This window comes from Balaenoptera ricei, chromosome X (assembly GCF_028023285.1).
Source record: "Balaenoptera ricei isolate mBalRic1 chromosome X, mBalRic1.hap2, whole genome shotgun sequence".
NCBI classification, from domain to species: Eukaryota; Metazoa; Chordata; class Mammalia; order Artiodactyla; family Balaenopteridae; genus Balaenoptera; species Balaenoptera ricei.
The window spans coordinates 45,743,241-45,770,676 of NC_082660.1; the positions used below are offsets into that span (position 1 = coordinate 45,743,241).

A 27,436-nucleotide genomic window follows, 5' to 3' on the forward strand; every position below is an offset into this window, starting at 1 on the left:
CTTCCTGTCTTAGAGTTTGCCACAGCCTCCAGAGTGCCTACCATGGCTGGGAGTAGGAGCTCTTTAAATCTATGTGGTAAAAAATAAATAAATAAATAAATAAAATTTTAAAAAATTTTTTAAAAATAAAAAAAAAAGGTCTATGTGGTTCAGCAGTGGCAGCCTTTTATGAAGGAGGAGACAGAGAAACACTGGGTTAGGTAGGCCCTTGGTGTGTATTGAGTCATTTAGTTCTCTCAAAAGCAAATGAGGAGAGTGAGTCTTGCAGAGGTAAAATAAATTTATGCAATATGACATGGGTAGTATGAGATAGTGCCAGGATTTGAACCAAAGGCCCTTTCTCTTATGCCATTCTGCTTCAGTTGTTTGCAAAATTCTGTTCACATGAAACACCTCTTTCCTTGATATTGATAGAGACATGCCCCTATTGAGGCTTTACTACCAACCAAGTGGTTTCAGCGGCCCCTGCACCTTATAGCAAATCTCCCTGTGCCTTACCTCCTGACAATCAGCTTGAGGATCCGGAAGGAGCCTTTGATGAGGATGAGGGCCTCTTGGCGGGAGCCATACAATGGAGTGCCATTGATATTCACCAGCTCATCACCAGTCCTCATCTTCTGGGACAAGGCTGCCTTGCCTCCATCTTCAATCTGTGTTGCAGAGGACAAAAAAGAAAGCAGGTGGTGAGGAGATTCCTTCCCCCAAATTCTACTTCCTGGCTCCTCCCAACTTCTGAGCCACAAATAGTCCTGGGGGATGGCACCAAGACGCTCCAGGGAGCAGCTAAGAAGCTGATTACAGGCCATTATTTACTGAAGGTAAAGCTTGGGCAAGCCCTTGAGGAAGAAAACAACACAGACATAATGCAGTCTTTGCACTGGAGGAATCAACAGTCCATTTGGGGAGACAAGTGCTTCTAAATAAGAAAACGATGTTCGAAGGAACTCCACAGTGTGGGCATGGAATAGCAAATTGTGCACACAAATTAGAGCCGGAAGAACTAGGATTCAGCAAAATGACCTTTGGCAAGTCCTTCTCTCTTTGGGCAGGCTCTGAAGTCTGACAAACTTGAGTGTGAATCTTGGCTCTAGTACTTCCTAGCTCTGTGACCCCAAGCAAGTTACCTAACATCTCCATGTCTCAATGGCCCCATATGTGAAATACAGATAATAAGCATCCCTACCTCACAGGGTTGTTAGTATGTGAAGTATCTGGGAGCAAGGGGTTGACTCTGAAGACCTTGAAGGTGGCTTCCAGCTCAACCTTCTGTGAGTGGAATTGCAAATCCAAAAGATACAAAGTAACTGATCATTTATCTATATCTCTTCAACAAGTATGTTGTTGACAGTGGGCACTGACCAAGTGCTGGGAACATGGGTGTTCACTGTTCCACCATAGCCTACAGAATTTCCATTGGTCAAGGGCAATCTTGGCAGGAATGTAGTCAGGCTGGGGCATGGGCATTGAAAGCAAAGGAAGAAATAATAGCCACTAGGGTAGGCAAAAGCAAAGCAAAGCAGAATGTTCCCCCAAGGATCCTTACTTACGGCTACTTTTGTATGTGACATTTCTACTACAAAGGTGAGTTCCACCTATTGGAACATCAATTCCATCCATTGTGGTAGGAGACATCTCATCCATCCATTAACCCATCCTCAAGTTTTTGGTTAATTTCTAGTATGCAGGGGACAACATGCTTAGTGCTAGAGATACAGAAATGAACAAAGTACACATAGCTCCCAGATTCAGGGGTGGGTTACCATCTAAGGTTCATATGTCCATGGAGATGGGCAGATGAAAAAAGGTCCAACCCACTAATGGAATCAGGAAGAGGTGTTTGTTTCTCTCAGAAGCAAAAGAGTTGAGGATGATTAAACCATACAATTCTTAGGGAAAGGCAGGTTCTAACTAAATGGCGCAGCTAAGGGCTGGTCTTTGCTGCAGGTGTTTTTACATTTACTTCTACTCTTGTTCCAGTCTTTCTTTCAGTCCTTTATAGCATCCCTCCAATCTATCCCCACACCATGTAAGTTAGAATATTGCTGAGCTTTAGGTTGGCCAGCTCATGTGCAATTTGGCAGATGAGACCTCCTGAGTTCAGAAAAAAATGTTAATTCAGGATTTTAAAAATCCCATCAAATAAATTGAAATTCTGAGTTAAATCACAGACTGTTATTAAATTTATTGCTGCTAACCCAACAATTTTTTTAATTAACCTTTGTCTGACAAATCATAGGTTAGCCAAGTGACATTGAATATATATACCTTTGTTCCAATACCTGGGCCACCACTCAAGACAAAACAAGCCAATATTGGTAAATGGGGAACAACTCTCAGCAAATTAAGTAGGATCACACTCTTATTTCCATTCTCATTATCATTATTACTTCACAGTCACTGCTGCCAAAAGAAAGAAAAAAGAAAAAGAAGAAGAAGCAAAGTGCTGTACTTGAATTTCAGAAGTTCTGTTTGAATGATTCATTCCTTTGGCATCCATGGAAGGCCCTCAGCATCAGCCATTTGAAAGGGTTTCCTTAGGCTAACAAAGAACCACAAACAAGAGTCTAACTAATGAATGCTAATAGATTTTTCCTGTTGATGTACATTAGTCTTAATTCACTCTACCCATTTTTAAATTCATATAACTCAATTATCCATATTACTGTTAACCATAGCAAGTCTTTCCTTCAATATGTATTGATATTAAGTACCACCTCGGGTTAATTAAGCCCTTTGTTACATCAATAAGATTTGTTTATTCTACCAGAAAATGAAAGAGGGGTACACCTTTTAAACTAAAATGCTTAATTATGGCTGCAGCAAAAGATCAGGCATTTTGCATTCCCTACTGCCACTTTGTTTGCCACTATCTGAATCCTTGCAGGGACTCTTTCTTGGACTATAGCCTCAAGCCAATTGTCCATGCCCCTTTTTCTGTTCCATGCCCTTTCTCAGTCACCAGCAGCATCACCTTCAGAACATGAATAATAATAACTCCATTTTAGCACAAGTGTGAGGGTTCGCAGACAACAAACCAGCAAATTATGGCACCAAATTCCAAAGTACAGACAGGTCCAGATCAGGAAATGAAACTCCATTTGGTTGAAGAGCCCTTGGACTATACCCCAAACTAGCCCTTTCCCAAACCCAGGGCATTTACTGAGCTATACAACAGATTCCTTCTTATTCCTCCTAACTTTTGGACTCTTTTAAAAAGTATTGCTTCGCGGGTCTTCCTCCTCCCCCCTCCACCTCTAGATTCCTGGGATCCAGCATGTCTTCCATTTATTGTTTGGCATCCTGACAGCCAGTTCTCCAGGTCGATGGCTCAACCACATATTTGTTTATATAGAAGATAAAGCAGCTGTTCGTTTTTCTAGCAAGGAAAAGGAATGAAAAGGAAAGGAAAGGGAAGGGAAGGGAGGGGAGGGGAAAGGAAGAAGGGAGGGGAAGGGAAGAAGGCAGAGAGGGGAAACAATATGCATATTCTCCTATAAAAGATTTTGTTTTTCCCTTCCCACTGTGCCATCGTAACTCTGGCTGGGGCACAGAAGAGGTGTGAATCAACAAACATGTTGAGAATAACATGTCCTTCTTGAGAGGGCTGTATAGCATCATTTGATGCTGTCCATTCAGTAAGGCTGGTCAACTTTCCAGCTCTTCCTGAATCAGCCCTTCAGGGTGGCTTTCTTGTTTCATTTGAAGTGTTGTGAATTCTCAGATTGGACCCAGACGCATTGGAATGTCAGTATAAACACACACTACAAAGCCCAATGTAAACGATGGTTAACTTATGTGTCATTTTGGATTATCCAAGTGATCGCTGGGCTAGCAGTGAGCGGTCCAAGTAATTGAAAATTGATTGCATAAAGGTCATATAGCCAAAAGCCAGCTGTTGTCTGGAAAGTTGGGAAGAGCTGATTGACCTTGGACAAGTCCCTTTCCCCTCTTTTGGCCTCTTTTACCCTTACTGGTAAAACGTGGGGGTCTGACTAGATGGTCTCTGAGGACCTGTGGAGCTCTGACATTCAGTGACCTGTGTACAGTTAGCAAAGTCATGCATTACCATTCTGCTGACACAGATAATCCCACTGTGCTTTGCCTTCACCTATGTTTCACTCCTTCGAAACTAATCAACATCCATCTCTCATTTCCCTGTGGTCTTTATCCATTGTTTCAGAGTGGTCCATCAAGGTTTGAACACTTATAAAAGCACAGTCGGGACACCGAGAGAAAGAGATTCCTGACGCCCATTTTGTGCTAATGAGCTGATGAATTGGAAATTTTTGATGGATCTTCAATGAAGCATGAAGTGCTCTAATAACTGTCAACAAAGTGACAAGTTGGTCGCTTGAGAGTAAAGGCAAAGGAAAATGGACTTAACAGTACTTACTGGCTTTCTAGTAGCTTTTATACTAAATAAAAGATACTAGCAGATACTTGCTTGGGTCTTTTGACTAAACTAGGAAATATGAGAAAGTGAAGGAAAGAAAAGTTAAGCCAGGTTTATCTTGCGGGAAAAATGCATCAGCAGGAGACATACCATCTGCAACAATAACCAGCAGGTATTGAATGCGTATTACAATAGTGTAAGAGCAGTATTAAAACTCAATGGCATGATTGTGAATACCTCTGCTTGCTACAAGAAATTTATTGGAAAAACTAGGCACTAACTGAAACTTTCTTGGCCAGTTCTAGGAGCTTCTGGCCAAATTACGCCACGGCGCATGTTCCGCAGGATGTTCCGGCATTCCACGGGTTCATCTGGTTGGCTGAACCCACAGATGCAAAATCCCATGCATGGGGGGGGCCACCTGTAAGGTACTTGAGCTTCCATGGATTTTGGTATCCACGTGGGGGTCCTAGAACCAATCTCTCACGGATACCTAGGGACCACTGTACCCGCCCGTTCTCCTACCTCCACCAGCTTGCCCGTTGTCTAAGAAGGCAAATAACATAGTTAATTGTATGAATTGATTTTTTTACTACATAAATGGAAAAGGTCCACCCAGAATACAATAGTTATATTGCTTTTTTAAAATAAGTATATCCTCTGAGTGCCTTTTTATCACTTTTTGAAAGATTTTCAAGTTTTTAGTAACACTCCAGACAGCAATTTGGCCTTTCCTGGGGAATCAATAGAGAGAAAATGTAGAGATGGAGATAATCTGTCTTTGAGAAGTTTAACTATTAGGAAGTAGGATCATCAAATAATAAAGTCTGTGGTTATTCTGAAACTCAGTTTGACTTGAGCAGACCACAAGTTGGGGGCTGTTTCTGATCTGCCCTCTCTTACCCCATTGGTATCCCTTAGAATCTGATCATGTTAGGAGAGATCAATCAGAGTGACCTGGACGAGGGAGATACAGGCTTTGAAACCTCTGCGATCTCTTTGCCATGACTTTCAACGGTCTGGTCCCAGGTTGCAGACAAACCGCCTGCCCTAACTTGTTTCTTTTAGCAACTTTCTCCCTTCAAAATCCCTCCCAAATTCCAAAGTAGTCTAGATTTGAAAAATAAGAAACTGCTGTTCCTAATTTCATCTTCCCTACCTTACCCCAGCTTCCCAAAAGGCAAAACAGAAAACAAAAACCTCTCTCAAATAAATGAGAATTCAAAAACATCACCCAATTAAAAAGATGTAAGTAGGCATGGTTCTAAGTAGTAAGTCCTATATGGAACTAGACTGAGGAGGTGGACACCAAAGGAAAAGATATTCTTTACCTTACCAGCTAAGAATCCTACAAGGGGCTGCCCCAGAATGTTCAGTTCTGTGGATCACACCCATCGGCTCTCTTGACCTTGGACCAAGGGAGCTATGCTGTGCCCCACAGTATGACCTATCCTTACAGACAGCTCCTTCCTCCCCAGCTGCTTAATTACCATCTATTTTACTAATCCTCACAAGGAAAGCTCTCTAAGCTCCAACTCATTAGATTTCCCCGGGGATTACCCCAAGTCAAATTCTAAGTATCTTTGCCAAAAAGTCAGTCCAGAGCCAAGCTCAGCTCTAGGAACTTGGTAATGAGAAAAGGGATAGGGAGTCAAGAGCACTGTACCCTACATCAGCGACCAAAAGCAAGTCTGTCTTTTCTCCTACCAAGTCAGATCATTCTTGCTGTCTCCGTAAGTCAGGTAAGGGAGAACAAACATCACTGTGCAAGAAGAGCAAACTCAGAGTTTCTTAACATTATCAGCAAATATGCTCATTGGGGTCCTCTTCCCACTTTGTCAACTCTAGCCATTTGTTAACACTGAAGTCTTTTGCTGACATTAATGTTATCAGTGTTTGTCAAAAATGTTATTTAGCCTTTGGTGGTTTAGAACAGTAGTCTCCAGGGTGGATTTATATATCCCAGGCTATGCACAAATGATCTACTGGAAAGGGTGATAATGGAAGTTCTGTTTATATTTATCTAATTTTTAAAAAACCAAGCTTTATTAGTATTTAATATTGGTGGTGGTAGATTGTATCATCCATAAATAAAATTATGTATACTGGGGACACATGCTCAAAACATTTTTACTGATATAAATTTTTACTAAAAAATTTTTGGCCAGATCATAGACTTCAATGAGAGGGCTAAAACCATAAAGCTTTCAGAAGAAAACACAGGAGAACATCTTTATGACCTTGAGGTGGGCAAAGTTTTATGGGCAGGATACAAAAAGCAATAATCCTAAAAGATATAGTGTTATATTGGAGTTCATCAAATTAAAAAAAAGTTCATTTAAAATGTCACTGAAAAAGTGAAAAGCCAAGCCACAGATTGGAAACATATTCATAATACATATATCTGACAAAGGACTTACATTCAGAATATAAAAAGAAATACAAATCAATTAGAAAAACATAACCAATTGGCAAAAGACTTGAACAGGAACTTCACTAAAAAAGATATGTACAGCAATATGAACTCCACATTTCTGGTGGGAGTGTAAAATTGTACAACCACTTTGGAAATCTGTGTACCTAATCTAGCACCTAGAAATTCCACACCTAAGTATCCCCAAGAGAAAGTACCATATGTGTCCACAAAAAAAGGACTTGATTATTCATAGCAGCTTTATTCACAATAGACAAAAACTAGGAATAATCCATCAAGACATACCTACAAACAAAGTAGCACACTTCATAACAATAAAGAAAGAACAAACTACTGATACATGCAATGAAATGGATGCCTGTCAAAATATTACACTGAGTGAAAGAGACCAGACTAAAACAATACATACTGTATGATTCCATTTTATTTAAAGGACAAGAACAGACAAAACTCATCTATGGTGATAAAACTCAGACTAGTAGTTACCTTGAAAGGGTGTACTGACTGTGAAGGCACATGAGCATAATTTTCAGGGGTGCTGGAAATGTTTTACATGTTAATCTGGGAACTGATTACATGGAAATATACACATGTAAAAATTCACTGAGATATGTGTTTTTTATATATATGTATTATATATATATTTTATATATATATATATTATATATATATATATTATATATATATATAAAACTTTTCCTTAATTTAAGAAAGAATTTTAAAAATTAAGAACTCTACACTATACAGATATACAGATTATATTTCTGAGGTAGGGCTCAAGGACTGGGCACTATTTTCACATACTCATAGCTTTAATCAAGGCAAAAACATCTCACTTAAAGGGTAAGTCTTTACAATAGGCCTATAATTTACGAGTTTGCCCATTGTTCCTCTGGGCTTTGAGACAGTATTCATCTGCTCTTCTTTCCATACCCAGCCTTCCAATAAGGTGGATGATTTCCGTAGGAAATGAAAATGAAGACAAACATTTTGTTTTCCTTACCTGCCAACTGGTAAAGATGAAGTGTTTTTTTAAATCACCAGCCAGTTTCTATCTTGACATATCATAAAACCGGAATCAATCCCTTATCTAATCTTGGAGCCATCCACTTCTGTTCCTCCTGTCTCTCCCAGATACCTCTCTTTGTCATGGTCCCTAGGGTTCCTGCTACCCACTCTGAGAAGCAGAACTTTTGGTCAGGCCATTGTCACAGAGGCAACAATCTCTTCTTCAGGTATCATTACTGCCTCCTACTGGATTACCTATGCTTCTTAGCTGTCTAATAAGCTATGAATTTCAGTGGTACAAGTGAGCAAAGAACCTTGCAAAGCTGATGTGGTAGAGTTCAGGGAGGACCGGGGTGGAAGAAACTTGACGAAAGGATATGGTAGCATGTTAAGGACTTTGCTCCTGACTTCTAGAAGCAGTTATCAGCAAGAGCTCACTGTATACAACCATGATAAAAGCTCCCTTGTATAGGGTTAAAACAGTCTAAAACAAACCAGAAAGTCCATGATGCCACCCAGCATTAAGAGAGTACAGTGTGCAGATCTAGCAGCTGAGCCCAGGGGGCTGAAAAGACAAAACAGTCTTTTATATACCACCTAATATAAAAACACTGTAAATAGGACACATTAACCTATTGGCCTTTATGAACTGTGCATGAATGCTTGTAAGAAATGCCCAAATTAAAAACAAAAGTGGTTGTTACTTTTATCACCAGATTACTACACAGAGATGGAAATTATTCTTCTTGGATTAATATAATCTTTCTTTCTCTAGTACCAACCTATTTTTGATGTAAAAACTATTCTTCAAGTTGATCAAAAGTATCTTTTTAACTTTCCAGCTGAATGTGAATGGGTTAGATACAGCCTTCCAGCCCAAGAGAATGTGATTAACTATCTGGAATCTGAACCATCCCATAGCCAAGTTCACTCAATAACTCATTTCTGGTTCCCTGAAGCCATTTATTTATAACCCATTATGCAAAAAGCTAAAGACAGTTTCTAAAGAGTGCACATACCCCACATTAGTCATTTCTGACTAGAAAAAGAGCAAAAGACTAATACCCTTCAGGGAAGGGACAAAAGGCTGCCTCTGGAAACCACTAGGCCAGCTCTATCGCCTGAAACCCACTTGTCCAGCCTTCCTAGGCACCCGTGTGCCCCTCTACCAGATGTGGACCAAGGGGTTGCAGCGGGGGGGGGGGGGGGCGGGGAGGGCTTGCTTCCTATTGCCCACAGCTGGGCCCCTGCATTCTGCTCCCAGAACACTGTTTGCCTCTGCCCAGGTCCCCTTCCCCCAGCAGTGATTTGAATCTTTGGTCTTCACTTAGCCCTTGGAACAGTATCAGATAAAGAGGGGGGAAAAGAGGCATTTAATTTCCTCTCATCCTTCTGCATAACTGCTACCAAAGCAAACAACTCCCACAGAAATAACCTACCAAGGTATATATACATGTTGCAAAGGGAATAACAATACCATTCCTTACTGACCCTAGGACAGATCCAATTTTAAATTAAACCGGCACACTTGCCGCTGCTTTCACATAGTGCTGCAAATCTGGGAACAAGTAAGCCATCATACTGTTGTGTTCCAAGCTACTGTCCTGTTCACGTGATGGCTGAGAAGTGACATACCATCTCTTTTCCGCTCAGTGAGATGCGTCAATAACAGAAAACAAAACTGAGTTTCCACAAATGAAAAAACCAAAAGGGAGAGAAAATGTACTCAATTGTTCGTGTGTTAGTGTTGGATAGGGGCTCTTACATCAGAGCGCATTTCCCTTTGCAATGCCAGGATTTGTTGGGGAAGAAAATAAGGAGGAAATGATGGGCATTTGAGTTCAAGGTCTGAGGAATCAATAAGGGTAAAGCAGTACAGAAGCCTTTCTCCTGATTAGCAGGCTTGCTTTTCAGGTTAAGGCTCGATGAAAAGAAAGAACCAAACTTTTGCCTCCTGCCCTACTCACTCCCCCACTTAAGATTTTGAACACAAAGGCAAAGCCCTGCCCCTTCCCCTATAATGGTTGACCCTTCTGACAGTGGACTCCACAAACCTAGGCACTGAGGCTGTTTCTCACAGCCAAGGTCACTCTGGTGCTTTTCCTCCTCCCTCCAAACTTTATCCAGCCCTCCCTAACCATTTCCCCTGTGTACACACTCACTCTTCCATCCCCACCTCTCTCTCCCCCAAGAATTTGAGCTTTCATTCTCTGTTTTAACCCCCACATCCAGCCCCCTCCGCCAGTGCCTCTTCCTGGGTTTCTTATGGGTAAATATCAAGCACCCCTATCATTAACATCTGGCACTTATGTTTACTAATTGAATCAGAGAGACCAAGGAATGATTTTTACAGTGTAAATAGCAGCAGATTAGAAGCCCTACAGAATCTGGCTATGTCTGCCTTTCTGGTCTCATTTCCTACATGTACTGCAGTCATACCAAACTTTCTGTTCTTCAGAGAGGTCAAGCCAATCCTCACCTCAGGACCTTTGCACTTGCTGTTCTCTCGGTTGAGAACATTCTTTTTTAGATCTTTATGTAGCTCCTTTCATCATTCAGTTATCAGCTCAAATGCCACCTCCTCAGAGAGGCCTTTCCTGACCACCAATACCAAGTAGATTCCTTCTCTGTTTCCCCCACCTCAATCCCCATCATTCTCCATCACGTTACCTTGTTTTATTTTCTTCACAGAATTTATCATTTTGCATTATTTTATTTATTCCTATATGTGTTTACTTTCTGTCAGGATACTTGCATTATAGTGGGAGAGATAGTCAGACAATGTCTTTTTACAGTTCTATCACTGGACCTAGGAAAACGAACGTCTGTACTGAGTACATAGTATTTGCTCAATAACTCTGTTGAAATTAGAATTAGAAGGGACCTCAGGATATCGCCCCACTCATTTGCCTGATTCTGGACAAGTAACATTACTTTCACTTTTCCGATCATGTAACTGAGGTTCAGGGATGTTACGTGACTTGCCCAAGATAGAAAATCTGTTAGGCTTCAGATATTTTCTTCTGCAAGGTTGTGACAAAGCAGTTTTGTTCTCCATGGGTATATTGCTAGTCATGATCCTTAACTAGAAACGCAAAGAGTTCTGGTTAAAGAGGCACTTTAGGTTTCCAAGCCTTTTAAAAAGCATTGTTACTATTGGCTCAGAATTATTATCCTTTGAGCTAAACATCTCCTCCTTTTTTTGTAAATAGATCTTTATTGGAGTATAATTGCTTCACAATACTGTGTTAGTATCTGTTGTACACCAAAGCGAATCAGTCATATGCATACATATGTCCCCATATCCCCTCCCTCTTGAGCCTCCCTCCCATCCTCCCTATCCCACCCCTCTAGATGGTCACAAAGCACCGAGCTGATCTCCCTGTGCTATGCTGCTGCTTCCCACTAGCTAACTATTTCACATTCAGTAGTGTATATATGTCGATGCTACTCTCACTTCTCCCCAGCTTCCCCCTCCCACCCCGTGTCCTCAAGTCCATACTCTATGTCTACCTCTTTATTCCTGCCCTGCAAGAGGTTCATCAGTACCATCTCCTCTTCTTGGTGAGTGCCCAGAGGTGAATGCTAGACTCTTAATTTGGTGGGAAGAATGAAACTTTTAAGTAAATTTAGGTGCATGGGAACAATACCTTGTATCCATATATGATTCTGCTCAGTTTGTAACATTCCCAGCCTTAGGAAGTTAATTTAAAACACACACAAGCCCTCACAAACAGACGTGAACACTGAGAGATTTAACTGCTCCCAGCATCTGGGAATTCAAAGTAACATCTACTCCACCTTCCTGTGTACAGAAATTACAACAGGCTCTTTCAGTCTACCATCCCTGGAAATTTTAAGAGCAAATCCAGACGATGGGCATAAACCAAATTCTAATTTGATTTAGTGCTTAGTTAACCAATTCCCTCAGACCCCTAAAAAGGTGTGTGTATGGGACCCTCACCAATGTTTGAATGTAAGTTAGCCCTGACCCAATTTCGTGTGACTATAGTTCCCTCCTTAAAGGCCATTTGTTCAGTGTTTAACTAAGTGTGATTTAGTGTTTATACTTTTGTGAGGTTTTTCATATAAACATATTCACAAGTCTGAAAAAAATCCTTTGTGAAGCCAGGATTCCTGATTTGGGTTTTAGAAAATATGGCCATCATGATATGACTTTTAAAAAGTTTAAATATCTGTAGTATGCATTCAGCACTAATGGATAATAAGTGATAGGGAAGTTTTGTCAGGTCTGATTCAGATTACCTGTGGCTGCTGTGAATTACATGGAATTACAAAGAGTTTAATGGTTCTCTGGCAATTTGCCTTGGCTCAGCGCCAAGGCAGCTAATGCTTCAATCAAGCTGTTCTCTCCACCCCCACCCCAAGACAATTTCTGTTCCTAAGTCTTTAGTGTATCTGTGATGAAGCCTTCAATGACACCCTCATACAAATGCCAACTTCTTTTTTTTTTTCTCTGTCACTTTCTCTTCCTTCTTTATGGCTGGGTATATTAACTGCTCCTATAGCTTTGCTGCAACAAACTGCCTGGCTAGCATTTATGAAAAGGAGAGCTTTTAAGGTTTTATTAAAAAGGAGGAGCCAAGAGTGAGAAGATGAGAACAGGACAAGTACCGGTTGGCCCTATGCTTTTCCTGTGCAGCGCCATCAGCTAGATCTATTTCATTCTGATCAGCAGAGGCCCTGAACCCACCCTACAGCGTGACCTAAAACAGCACATGCACAGCTCAGTAATGCATCCCACCGAAGGCATGCAACCCCCCTGACAAAGAGAGTCGTTTCATGTGGCAAGTTACCCTCCTCTCTCTAAGAACCAAACTGGCCCTGAGGCTGGGATTCTGCCACAGATCTGGCATCACTTTCACAGAGTTGGTGCGGTGGACAAAGGCCAAGTACACAAACAGAGGCCAGACAAGTCCTCCACAAACTTGCAAAAAAAGGCATGTCCAACTCTGAGGTGCAATCATCCGGTAGATAGCAAACATTCCAGATCCAATCTCTCTCACAGATCCCTGCTCACCTCTGTCCCCCCCAGCCTCTCCTAAACCTCACGTGGAGCTTCGGCACTAGCACCGCCTGCTCTTTGGCTAATGTGATTCCTAGACCCTTTGCCCAACTGATTCCAAAGTCACATTTACTGGCCATACTAAGGAGAAAGCTTATTTTAAGAGACTAGCTGCCATAGAACCAGCAGGAGGGAAGGGCAGAAACCACAGGATTCCTACTCTGTGCTGATTGCCACTAACTCATTTCAGCTGCTAAGGGGAGGCCCTGTTGGGGGAGCTGGGAGAGGAAATGGGTTCCACGTACAGTCCACTTTAAATTGTTCACAATTGTGTGCTCGAAAATAGTCTCTACTAAACATTTAGCATGGCCATTAGCACAAGTCATAAAGCTTTAGGCTTTGCTGCACTGTTGGTCCAAACTGCCTAAGCTGCTTCCCCATGGCAAAGATGATTAAACGGTTGGCAAGTCAGATACATGCAGGAAGGATAAAGGAGCTCCAAGGATGGTTAAACCTGGGCCCAGGAAGGATGGTTTAATGACTTTTAAGCCATAAAGAATGTAGAGGGTGAGGACCAGCTGTTCTCAATTTTGATTGAAAGCAGAACAAGGGAAAAGAAACTGAAATCACAATGAGAGGGAGTGATGTTAGCAAGAAGGAAGAACTTCCTGCCAGAGAAAGTAGGTAAATATTAGACTGAGCGGTTGGTCAATGAAGGATGTGGAATTTCCTTCTTTGGAGTGGCTCTTCTGTCTGGGCTATTTCTGTGTGGTCCTTCCAGAGGGCGGGGGAAGGAGGAGAGAGAGGCAGCCAGAGGTCCAATTCAGTCCCTCTCAGCACTCAGAATCTCATATTCATAACATTCAAGGATCTGTAACAGGGATCACTGAGAGACGCTTGTCAAAAAAGGAGCAACAAGCAGCTTGTTGCTGATCTCAGATGTTTAGATTTACCCTAATTCTTTAGCCCTTTCTATGAGCCAAGCTTTATGCCCTGGCCGCCACAATCTCAAGAAAGAAGGGGAAGATTTGCTTTTGGCTCCCCAGGGCACCTAAGCCATGCATATGGGAACAATATTTTTTGAACCCAAAGCGGGACATGGTCTGCCAATTATATTTATGGGGACAAGAGGATAGAATATGTGAAATCAGAGCTGTCCTAGGAAATCTGGTATGTATGGTCTCCGTAGCCACATATTATCTCTAAGGGTCCCAACACAGGAGGGAGTGAAAACTGTGCCATGTGGTTTAAGGCCTGGGTTCTTTCCTTGTCTGCAGCAAGATCAGTTAAGAGTGTGAAAAAGCCAGGGTCATAATAAGCCCAGTACAAACTGAAATCCCTGCTGTGGAGGTTGGAGAAAGAAGTGTGCATGTCTTCTCCAGTATCCCCTGCCAATGCTAAAACTTAGTAGGAACAGGCACACCCTATATGGTAGTGTAGTGTAGGGTGTGCCTGTTCCTATTTATTGTGTCCAACTATAAACAATACCATAAGGTTATAGAGGGGGAAAATGCAGTCTTGTACAAGAGATCCTATTCATTCATTCATTCATTCATTCGTTCAAGCAGTGGTCCTCAAAGTGTGGTCCCTGAACCAGCAGCAGCAGGGTCTCCTGGGAGCTTGTTAAAAATGCCAATTTTCTGAACCCACCGTAGGTGTACTGAATCACGAACTCTGAGGGTGGGCCCCAGCCATTTGTGTTTCAATCCCTCAGGGTGATTCTGATAAACTCTAAATTGTGAAAATTCCTGGATCAGAAGTCCTAGTGGTGATGATCCCATTGCCCACCAGCAACAGTACCATTAACCAAAAGGACCAAAGCCACAGGCATGTTTGGTAGGCCCATCAATATCTCTGCCAATTCAGCCTAAATGCCTTTCACAATCCCCAGATCATAGAATAGCCTGACTCTTACTACATACCAAATTACTCGAAGCCTGGGTTTCAAGAAGGTAACCCTGCTTATCTGTTCCAATAGGCCTGTTTCAAATAGGGCAAAGGACCTTTGGGCTTCTCATTTAGATCCTACTCAGGCACACACACTCCTTTGGGTGTTCTATGTATATTTCAACTCTTAGCCCTGATCTGAGTTTCAATGAACTGACTAGAATTCACTTTGACGTCCAAGCCGGGAACGTTTTATCTTTAGCGGCATTACTTTTACTTTAAAAAAAACACAGATGAAAGAGTCCCTGCTGAAAAGAGCAGGCCCTTATACATTACTGACATTAAATTACAATAAAATAAAACAAATTATTCATTGTTTCACTTCAGTTTAAACTGATAAAGTTAATTGCCATAATCAACGCGCAACCTTTCACAAATGTTTGCTTGAAAGGAGAAGAAGTGCTTCCAGGTGAAATTTATCAAAGTGAAGGGACCTGAGGACCAAATCCCGTTAAGTGCCACCTGGTTCACTCCCAGAGCATCAGTCAATGAAGGAAAAGCAATCTCAACACATCCTCCCAGTTAGAATCATTGACGTCTGCCTTTCAGTGGAGTTGCTGGTTCAGTTAAGGAAGCTGTACAGCACAGTTAAAAGCAACATACGTGAAGAAAATTTCTGTGTTGATGATAACGTTCTATATATTGATAGGGGTTTGGGATACACAGGTGCAAAGTGTGTCAAAACTCACCCAATGGTACACTAGAGATGTGTATATCTCATTGTATGTAAATGTTACCTCAAAAGAAAAAGAGGAGATTGGTTCAAGATGGCAGAGTAGAAGGACGTGCGCTAACTCCCTCTTGGGAGAGCACCAGAATCACAACTAACTGCTGAACAATCATTGACAGGAAGACACTGGAACTCACCAAAAAAGATACTCCACATCCAAAGACAAAGGAGAAGCCACAATGAGATGGTAGGAGGGGCGCAATCACAATAAAATCAAATCCCATAACCGCTGAGTGGGTGACTCACAGACTGGAGAACACTTATACCACAGAGGTCCACCCACTGGAGTGAAGGTTCTGAGCCCCACATTAGGCTTCCCAACCTGGGGGTCCGGCAACAGGAGGAGGAATTCCTAGAGAATCAGACTTTGAAGGCTAGAGGGATTTGATTGCAGGACTTTGACAGGACTGGGACTCCACTCTTGGAGGGCACACACAAAGTAGTGTGCACTCAGGACGCAAGGGAAGGAGCAGTGATCCCATAGGAGACTGAACCAGACTTACCTGCTAGTGTTGGAGCGTCTCCTGCAGAGGCAGGGGTGGCTGTGGCTCACGGTGAGGACAAGGACACTGGCAGCAGAAATTCTGGGGAATACTCCTTGGCGTGAGCCCTCCCGGAGTCCGCCATTAGCCCCACCAAAGAACCGGGTAGGCTCCAGTGTTGGGTCGCCTCAGGCCAAACACCAACAGGGAGGGAACCCAGCCCCACTCATCAGCAGACAAGTGGATTAAAGTTTTACTGAGCTCTGCCCACCAGAGCAACAGTCAGCTCTACCCACCACCAGTCCCACCCATCAGGAAACATGCACAAGCCTCTTAGATAGCCTCATCCACCAGAGGGCAGACAGCAGAAGCAAGAAGAACTACAGTCCTGCAGCCTGTGGAACAAAAACCACATTCACAGAAAGACAGAAAACATGAAAAGGCAGAGGGCTATGTACCAGATGAAAGAACAAGATATAACCCCAGATAAACAACTAAATGAAGTGGAGATAGGAAACCTTCCAGAAAAAGAATTCAGAATAATGATAGTGAAGATGATCCAGGACCTCGGAAAAAGAATGGAGGCAAAGATCGAGAAGATGCAAGAAATGTTTAACAAAGACCTAGAAGAATTAAAGAACAAACAGAGATGAACAATACAATAACTGAAATGAAAACTACACTAGAAGGAATCAATAGCAGAATAACTGAGGCAGAAGAATGGATAAGTGACCTGGAAGACAGAATGGTGGAATTCACTGCCACAGATGAGAATAAAGTAAAAAGAATGAAAAGAAATGAAGACAGCCTAAGAGACCTCTGGGACAACATTAAATGCAACAACATTCGCATTATAGGGGTCCCAGAAGGAGAAGAGAGAGAGAGAAAGGACACAAGAAAATATTTGAAGAGTTTATAGTCGAAAACTTCCCTATCATGGGAAATGAAATAGCCACCCAAGTCCAGGAAGTGCAGAGAGTCCCAGGCAGGATAAACCCAAGGAGAAACACGCCAAGACACATAGTAATCAAATTGGCAAATATTAAAGACAAAGAAAAATTATTGAAAGCAACAAGGGAAAAACGACAAATAACATACAACAGAACTTCCATAAGGTTAAGAGCTGATTTCACAGCAGAAACTCTACAAGCCAGAAGGGAGTGGCATGATATATTTAAAGTGATGAAAGGGAAGAACCTACAATCAAGATTACACTACCCAGCAAGTATCTCATTCAGATTTGATGGAGAAATTAAAACCTTTACAAACAAGCAAAAGCTAAGAGAATTCAGCACCACCAAACCAGCTCTACAACAAATGGTAAAGGAACTTCTCTAAGTGGAAACACAAGAGAAGAAAAGGACCTACAAAAACAAACCCATAACAATTAAGAAAATGGTAATAGGAACATACATATGGATAATTACCTTAAACGAGAATGGATTAAATGCTCCAACCAAAAGACACAGGCTTGCTGAATGGATACAAAAACAAGATCCATATATATGCTGTCTACAAGAGACCCACCTCAGACATAGACTGAAAGTGAGGGGATGGAAAAAGATATTCCATGCAAATGGAAATCAAAAGAAAGCTGGAGTAGCAATACTCATATCAGATAAAATAGACTTTAAAATAAAGAATGTTACAAGAGACAAGGAAGGACTACATAATGATCAAGGGATCAAACTAAGAAGAAGATATACCAAATATAAATATTTATGCACCCAACATAGGAGCACCTCAATACATAAGGCAACTGCTAACAGCTATAAAAGAGGAAATCGACAGTAACACAGTGATAGTGGGGGACTTTAACACCTCACTTACACCAATGGACAGATCATCCAAACAGAAAATTAATAAGGAAACAGAAGCTTTAAATGACACAACAGACCAGAGATATTTAATTGATATTTATAGGACATTCCATCCAAAAACAGCAGATTACACTTTCTTCTCAACTGCACACGGAACATTCTCCAGGATAGGTCACATCCTGGGTCACAAATCAAGCCTCAGTAAATTTAAGAAAACTGAAATCATATCAAGCATCTTTTCTGACCACAATGCTATGAGATTAGAAATCAATTACAGGGAAAAAAACGTAAAAAACATAAATACATGGAGGCTAAACAATATGTTAGTAAATAACCAAGAGATCACTGAAGAAATCAAAGAGGAAATCAAAAAATACCTAGAGACAAATGACAATGAAAACACGATGATCCAAAACCTCTGGGATGCAGCAAAAGCAGTGCTAAGAGGGAAGTTTATAGCAATACAAGTCTACCTCAAGAAACAAGGAAAATCTCAAATAAAGAATCTAACCTTGGGCTTCACTGGTGGTGCAGTGGTTGAGAATCTGCCTGCCAATATAGGGGACACGGATTCGAGCCCTGGTCTGGGAAGATCCCACATGCCGCGGAGCAACTAGGCCCGTGAGCCACAACTACTGAGCCTGCGCGTCTGGAGCGTGCGCTCCGCAACAAGAGAGGCCGTGATAGTGAGAGGCCCGCTCACCGCGATGAAGAGTGGCCCCCGCTTGCCGCAACTGGAGAAAGCCCTCGCACAGAAACGAAGACCCAACACAGCCAAAAATAAATAAATTAATTAATTAATTTTAAAAATATGAAATTGTTGATATGAAAAGCCAGCTTTGGCCTCTGTCATTATAGAAAAAAAAAGAATCTAAACTTACACCTAAAGGACCTACAGTAAGAAGAATAAACAAAACCCAAAGTTAGTAGAAGGAAAGAAATCATAAAGATCAGAGCAGAAATAAATGCAATAGAAACAAAGAAAACAATAGCAAAGATCAATAAAACTAAAAGCTGGTTCTTTGAGAAGATAAACAAAATTCATAAACCATTAGCCAGACTCATCAAGAAAAAGAGGGAGAAGACTCAAATCAATAGAATTAGAAATGAAAAAGGAGAAGTTACAACTGACACTGCAGAAATACAAAGCATCCTAAGAGACTACTACAAGCAACCCTATGCCAATAAAATGGACAACCTGGAAGAAATGGACAAATTCTTAGAAAGGTATATATAACCTTCCAAGACTGAACCAGGAAGAAATAGAAAATATGAACAGACCAATCACAAGTAATGAAATTGAAACTGGTTTAAAAATCTTCCAACAAACAAAAGTGCAGGACCAGATGGCTTCACAGGTGAATTCCATCAAACATTTAGAGAAGAGCTAACACCCATCCTTCTCAAACTCTTCCAAAAAATTGCAGAGGAAGGAACACTCCCAAACTCATTACACGAGGCCACCATCACCCTGACACCAAAACCAGACAAAGATACTACAAAAAAAGAAAATTACAGACCAATATCACTGATGAATATAGATGCAAAAATCCTCAACAAAATACTAGCAAATAGAATCCAACAGCACATTAAAAGGATCATACACCATGATCAAGTGGGATTTATCCCAGGGATGCAAGGATGCTTCAATATATACAAATCAATCAATGTGATACACCATATTAACAAACTGAAGAAGAAAAACCATATGATCATCTCAATAGATGCAGAAAAAGCTTTCGACAAAATTCAACACCCATTTATGAGAAAAACTCTCCAGAAAGTGGGCATAGAGGGAACCTACCTCAACACAATAAAGGCCATATATGACAAACCCACAGCAAACATCATTTTCAATGGTGAAAAACTCAAAACATTTCCTCTAAGATCAGGAACAAGACAAGAATGTCCACTGTTGCCACTATTATTCAACATAGTTTTGGAAGTCCTAGCCACGGCAATCAGAGAAGAAAAAGAAATAAAAGGAATCCAAATTGGAAAAGAAGAAGTAAAACTGTCACTGTTTGCAGATGACATGATACTATACATAGAGAATCCTAAAAATGCCACCAGAAAACTACTATAGCTAATTAATGAATTTGGTAAAGTTGCAGGATGCAAAATTAATGCACAGAAATCTGTTGCATTCCCATACACTAATGATGAAAAATCTGAAAGTGAAATTAAGGAAACACTCCCATTTACCATGGCAACAAAAAGAATAAAATACCTAGGAGTAAACCTACTTAGGGAGACAAAAGACCTGTATGCAGAAAATTATAAGACACTGATGAAAGAAATTAAAGATGATACAAACAGATGGAGAAATATACCATGTTCTTGGATTGGAAGAATCAACATTGTGAAAATGACTATACTACCCAAAGCAATCTACAGATTCAATGCAGTTCCTATCAAACTACCAATGGCATTTTTTACAGAACTAGAACAAAAAATCTTAAAATCTGTATGGAGACACAAAAGACCCTGAATAGCCAAAGCAGTCTTAAGGGAAAGAAACAGAGTTGGAGGAATCAGACTCCCTGACTTCAGACTATACTATAAAGCTACAGTAATCAAGACAATATGGTACTGGCACAAAAACAGAAACATAGATCAATGGAACAGGACAGAAAGCCCAGAGATAAACCCACGCACCTATGGTCAACTAATCTATGACAAAGGAGGCAAGGATATACAGTGGAGAAAAGACAGCCTCTTCAATAAGTGGTGCTGGGAAAACTGGACAGCTACATGTAAAAGGATGAAATTCGAACACTCGCTAACACCATACACAAAAATAAACTCAAAATGGATTAAGGACCTAAATGTAAGGCCAGACACTGTATGACTCTTAGAGGAAAACATAGGAAGAACACTCTATGACATACATCACAGCAAGATCCTTTTTGACCCACCTCCTAGAGTAATGGAAATAAAAACAAAAATAAACAAATGGGACCTAATGAAACTTAAAAGCTTTTGCACAGCAAAGGAAACTACAAACAAGACGAAAAGACAACCCTCAGAATGGGAGAAAATATTAGCAAACGAATCAACGGACAAAGGATTAATCTCCAAAATATATAAACAGCTCATGCAGCTCAATATTAAAAACACAAACAACCCAATCCAAAAATGGGCAGAAGACCTAAACAGACATTTCTCCAAAGAAGACATACAGATGGCCAAGAGGCACATGAAAACCTGCTCAACATCACTAATTATTAGAGAAATGCAAATCAAAACTACAATGAGGTATCACCTCACACCAGTTAGAATGGGCATCACCAGAAAATCTACAAACAGCAAATGCTGGAGAGGGTGTGGAGAAAAGGGAACCCTCTTGCACTGTTGGTGGGAATGTAAATTGATACAGCCACTATGGAGAACAGTATGGAGGGTCCTTAAAAAACTAAAAATAGAATTACCATATGACCCAGCAATTCCACTACTGGGCATATACCCTGAGAAAACCATAATTCAAAAAGACACATGCACCCCAATGTTCATTGCAGCACTAATTACAATAGCCAGGTCATGGAAGCAACCTAAATGCCCATCGACAGACGAATGAATAAATAAGATGTGGTACATATATACAATGGAATATTACTCAGCCATAAAAAGGAACGAAATTGGCTCATTTGTAGAGACGTGGATGGATCTAGAGACTGTCATACAGAGTGAAGTAAGTCAGAAAGAGAAAAACAAATATCGTATATTAACGCATATATGTGGAACCTAGAAAAATGGTATAGATGAACCGGTTTGCAGGGCAGAAATAGAGACATAGATGTAGAGAACAAACGTATGGACACCAAGGGGGATAAGTGGTGGGGGCGGGGAGGGGGTGGGATGAATTGGGAGATTGGGATTGACATATATACACTAATATGTATTAAATGGATAACTAATAAGAACCTGCTGTATAAAAAAATAAATAAAATTCAAAAAAAAGAAAGAACTATGAACAAGGAGAAATGATATGCATGCTGAAATGTTTATAGAGACCTGTACTGATGTCTTCAGTTTACTTTGAAGTGCATCAGAAAATAACAGGGATTGACGGATGGAAAGAGGGAATCAATAAATGAACACATATGTGATCAAATAAATATAACAGTATAACATTAATAATAGAATCTAAATGATGGGTATATGAATGTTCAATGTAAATTCTTTCCATTGTTCTGTATGTTTGAAAAATTCAGTTATAAAATGTCAGAAACACATACCAACAGGCCCAAAAATTGCTCCTGGATATAGCTGTCAAAAAGACTGTTCATTCATTTATTCATTCCATAAACAATATGCATGAGCTGAGACTCTACTGTGTGTTAGGCATGAGTTCAAATCCTGGCTCTGCCATTCAGTAAAGGTTTGAACTCAGGCAAGTCACTTCACCTCCCTGAAACTTGCCTTCTTATCTGTTCAGTAGGGAGAATAATAACTTCACTAATTGGTGTGAGAAAGGTGAGGCATTCCATTTTCAAGGCCAGGCCCATGCAAGTGGTTGCTTCTGGCTTTTGCGAGTCCTCCAGCTGGTTTGGGGCAACAGGGAGGCTGGCTGTGTCCCCTAGGAAAGCACCATCAAACTGTGGGCCTGGGGAAGTAACTTGAGAACAGGCAAGTGGGTAAGTACCTCAGGAGGTAATAAAGCACAGAGCCGGCCAAGGAGCAAAAACCTGGGCCTGAGAAGCTGTCCAGGAGGGTGCTTTATGAGCCTCTGAACAGCAGAGCTCTCTGGAGCACAGGAAACCATGCACCAGAAGTGCAGCAGACTTTCTAGTGGTCAAATCCAATCAGGCTCTAATTAAGGCGTTTTAGGAGGCAAAAGCCTTGGGTAGCAAATATCTCTACACAAGAAAGTGGTGAGAAGTAAGGCTTTGTCACTGAGACTCAACATCTAACCCTGAAGTCTGGCTCAAGGATTAGATTCTTTTTTTAACTTTTATTTTTATTGAAGTATAGCTGATTTACAATGTTGTGTTAGTTTCAGGTGTACAGCAAAGCGATTCAGATATATATATATATCTGTATATACACTTCTTTTTCAGATTCTTTTCCATTATACATTATTACAAGATATTGAATATAGTTCCCTGTACTATACACTAGGTCTTTGTTGTTTATCTATTTTATATATAGTAGTGTGTATCTCTTAATCCCATACTCCTAATTTATCCCTCCCCACCTTTCCCCTTTGGTAACCATAAGTTTGTTTTCTGTCTGTGAGTCTGTTTCTGTTTTGGAAATAAGTTCCTTTGTATCATTTTTTTAGATTCCACATATAAGCGATATATGACATTTGTCTTTCTCATAAAAAAGAATGAAATAATGCCATTTTCAGCAACATGGATGGACCTAGAGGTTAACATACTAAGTGTAGTAAGTCAGACACAGAAAGACAAGGATTAGGTTCTACAGGCTTTATATACCCTCTCTCCACAGCACAACCAGCAGGTTCAGGGAACTGATAAGGTTGATGAAAACAGCACGTGAAAAAAACTGAAAGATTGCCTTATATTTAAAGAATATTTTGTTGTTTTAAAAATGTATATAAACCCTTTATGAATACAGTTTTAGTTTAAGGTATGTTAAGACAGCAACACAGGATAGAGAATTGTAACTTTTAATGATAGGATATGTGAGGCTCTTCAGACAAATAATCTTTCCTGAAAAAGCTGATACACATGCCCCAACCAGTTATTAGAGGTCCAATCTCTGCAACTCCCAGAGGATATGCTATAGCAGATCATGAAGCGACTTAGGAGGATATTGTTCCGTCAATGAGAGTCAGTGTTCCATGACATTTTTTGAGGCCCCATTATGCATGGAGATGCTTAGGTTTCAGACTGTAGATGTGGATTGGAACCTCTAGGGAGCATATGTGGTGGGTTAACCACAACATATGGAGACGAGGGAGGAAAGAATTCGTCACCCCATTGTTTACTCATTGTTTTCTACAGGCTCTACTCCTTAGTTTGCTCCTCAAGTATAAAGTAAGAAGGCTGTTTGGGGGCATTGTTATATATGTATCTATGCCAGATGGTTCTCTTCTTATCTTCTTATTGCTTCATAAGCTCCCAACACTACTCCTATCCCTTCCCTGTGTAGCCTGGATAGGTTAGTAACTCCTATGTACTCCCAGAGCTCTCTACACTCACCTCTACTGTTCCATGCACTTACCACATTGTACTCAAGTTGTCTGTTCGTGGGTCTGTCTCCTCTGCTCTACTGGGAACTCCCCGAAGACAGAGACTAGGTCTTTCTCATATCTGTTTCCCCAGCACCTATGGGTGCTTAGTAGATGTTTGTTGGACAGTTTGGGGAAACTTGAGGGTATTAACTGAGTTTTATTTTAACCTTGTAACCTAACAGTACCTTATACACAGTAGGTGTTCTATGTATATCTTCTCTGATAAAAGTAATTTTTAAAGGGCTTAAAGATATATGGTATTGTCATACAGAGTGAAGTAAGTCAGAAAGAGAAAAACAAATACCGTATGCTAACACATATATATGGAATCTAAAAAAAAAATGGTTCTGAAGAACCTAGGGGCAGGACAGGTATAAAGATGCAGATGTAGAGAATGGACTTGAGGACACAGGGAAGGGGAAGGGCAAGCTGGGACGAAGTGAGAGAGTGGCACGGACATATATACACTACCAAATGTAAAATAGATAGCTAGTGGGAAGCAGCCGCATAGCACAGGGAGATCAGCTCGGTGCTTTGTGATCACCTAGAGGGGTGGGATAGGGAGGGTGGGAGGGAGACACAAGAGGGAGGAGATATGGGGGTATATGTGTATGTACAGCTGATTCACTTTGTTATACAGCAGAAACTAACACACCACTGTAAAGCAATTATACTCCAATAAAGGTGTTAAAAAAAAAGATATATGGTACTTTATTTGGCTTACCAAATGCTTTCGCATTATGTCACATGATCCCCACCATGAGCTTGTTAGGAACCAAGTCAGATATGACAATTGTCATTTGACATGTAAGGGAACTGCCTCACAGCAGTTAATGGACTTGTGCAAGGCCACACAGCTAATGTGAACTCAGTGGGTACTCTGAATCTACCCTACTGCTCTACAGTGCCCATGTTTCTCTACTATCTATAAAGATGGAACTGAGAATGTTGGACACCAACATGGTTTCCTGGACTTCCTAGTTATTAGATTCTTCTCTCTCCTGCTGGACAAGAACAAGGTAACCCTGGTACATGTTGACAGTCATTATGAGCAGCTGAAGCAACCCATCTTGAAGCCTACCCTTTCCCTGGACTTCCTGTTATGTGAGATAATTTCCAGTTAGAGTCAGTTTTAGTTACTTACAGCCTAAGTTATACCTGATGGATGAGGCTTCTTGACTAAGTTCTTTGAAGATGGGGCCCAGCCATTCTCCCAGCCTGGTCTTCTCTACAGTCCTTACAGCTTGGCTGGCTACAATGGACTATTCTTGTGGGGGTGGGGAAGAAAGGTTGCCAGAGAGGTTCCTGAAACAAAAGTTAGCTTCTTGCTCAAGGGACCACCAGTTATGAAGCCATGTTAATGAAGCAGAAGCTGGCAACGAAATCAAGAGAGATGTAATGTATTCTCCACCCCAACCCCACAAACTGGTGTCTTCCCTGGCAGTGCTGGAGGAGAAGGGGCAAGAACATTTACATCACTTCCAACAGATAGGCCTCAGGCCCCCCTTAGAGAGACTGCAAGCCAGCATCTCCCCAGAAGTCAGTGGTCTACAATTACTCACGTTAGGACAGCAGTTTTCACCCCCAAACCCCAAAGGGCTTTACAGCACTGTGGGTAAGTGAAAGTTCCAGAGACATGACTGTATGTCTCAATTCTATTAAGCATTCATTGTGTGGTTGAGACGCACTCTTGAAATATTTCCATTTCGCAGTAAGAGAATGGAAATAGTATTTGCTCTTTCCCTCCAACTCAAGGATATTGGAAATGTGAATAACATTCAGGATGTATGTAGTAAGACCAGGAAAGTGCCTTGCATCAGCTTCAGGTCTGGACCCTGGAGTAGTTTAGAGGATTACAAACAGAACAGTTCCATCTACCAGCATTCTCTATGTTAAGAAACAAGCATGTATTGAGTGTCTACTATGTGCTGGGTTCTGAGCTGGGCTATGGGACTACATGACGGAGTCACTGTCTCTGCCTGCAAGAAATTTCCAATATAGTGAGAGAGACAGGTGTATCAATCCAGACATGGAATATGAGAATGTCAGTGTTATTGCCATCTGTGGGGAGAACTTGTGAGACATGAGGCCAGAAAGATGATCTGGGATGAGATGAACCATGAATGCAGAGATAATCCTCAAAATATTTAAAAACCAGAACATCAGGAGCACTGACCAAGCAGAAAAGATGCAGATGAACACATGAAACAGTGTCCCTAGGCTCCTTGCTGTGCTGGGCACTATCCCTTTAGTTGCTGGGTCTTGCAGAGGTTAAAAATGGGTCCAGGAGTGGGGAACAGGGCAGAAGGAGGGGTCTTGAGGGGACAAAGAGGAGCAGCTCATATTAAAATATTCCACAATTTTAACAAGAGGTGTGGCTATATCAGTGCCCTGCTTCAGTGTCATGTGAAGGAACATGTATGTTATCTTGTGGGCATCCAGGAGCCCAGGAATTCCATGTGGGTTGGAAAGGGCACTTTAGCAGCAGTATGGAGGATGGACTGGATTGGGGCAGCATGCAGCCAGGGAGACAAGTAGAAACGCTTTGCAATACACCAAGGAAGATAGATAACAGGGCTTACTGCAGTGGCAACAGGGCATGTATTTCTGTAAGCATGCTCAAAGATGTTTGCACAAATCCCCATCTCTATATACCACCTTTGTTCCTAAGAGTTCTCCAGTCTTTTTGCTGTCATGGCTCCAATATCCTAGCCCAATGCAAGCTTATACATACAAACACATATATACACAAATACATACACATGTACACTTGTGTGACAGGTCCTGTTTAAGTATACACACTCAACTAGTGGCTGGCAGGCTATAATTATGGCAAGTAAGAAGCCTGCCAAGAAAAATTCATTTAAATACTGAGGTCATCCTATTCCCAGCTGCAGGGGAGTGCCTGCAGATAAACATCTACCTTCATAATACCAACCTATGTTATGGATCGTCCTCTCTAATTTTCCAAGCATAGACACACAATTATCTCATTTGTTTTCTTAACAATGGTCCTGGGAGGTGGGTAGGACTGGTATTATTTAGTTCCAATGTATAGATAGGGAAACTGAGGTTCGGAGAGAAGGTCACTCGTAATGGGTCAGTGGTATCACTAGGACTAAGATGCCTTCTGCCTCTTGTTTCTGTTTTGTTTTTCTGCCTCTGTCTCCTGTTTCTCTCAACCTTCCATGTGGCGGCCTCCTTCAGAATAATTCCTGATCATTCTTGCTCCCACGTCCTGCAAACAAATACTAATTCTAATGCACATTGCTAAGAGAGTACTGTGGATGACTCAGAGTCTCCAACCCTATCCTCCACGGCCCTGCTCAAGTCTTACCATCCCCTCCAGGAAATCTGCCCTGGGACTCCAGTTCAGTAACCTCAACCCCTTCTC

General features: G+C 41.2%; 1 protein-coding gene across 2 annotated transcripts in view; it reads right to left on the reverse strand.

Annotated features, from left to right (window-relative positions):
• Positions 1-27,436, reverse strand: part of SHROOM4 (shroom family member 4) — a 199,620-nt gene that overhangs the window by 95,249 nt on the left and 76,935 nt on the right. For both annotated transcript variants that reach the window (XM_059910096.1, XM_059910095.1), the window contains exon 2: positions 499-650. In XM_059910096.1, the coding sequence (XP_059766079.1) occupies positions 499-650 (152 nt within the window). The remainder of the gene's footprint in view (positions 1-498; positions 651-27,436) is intronic.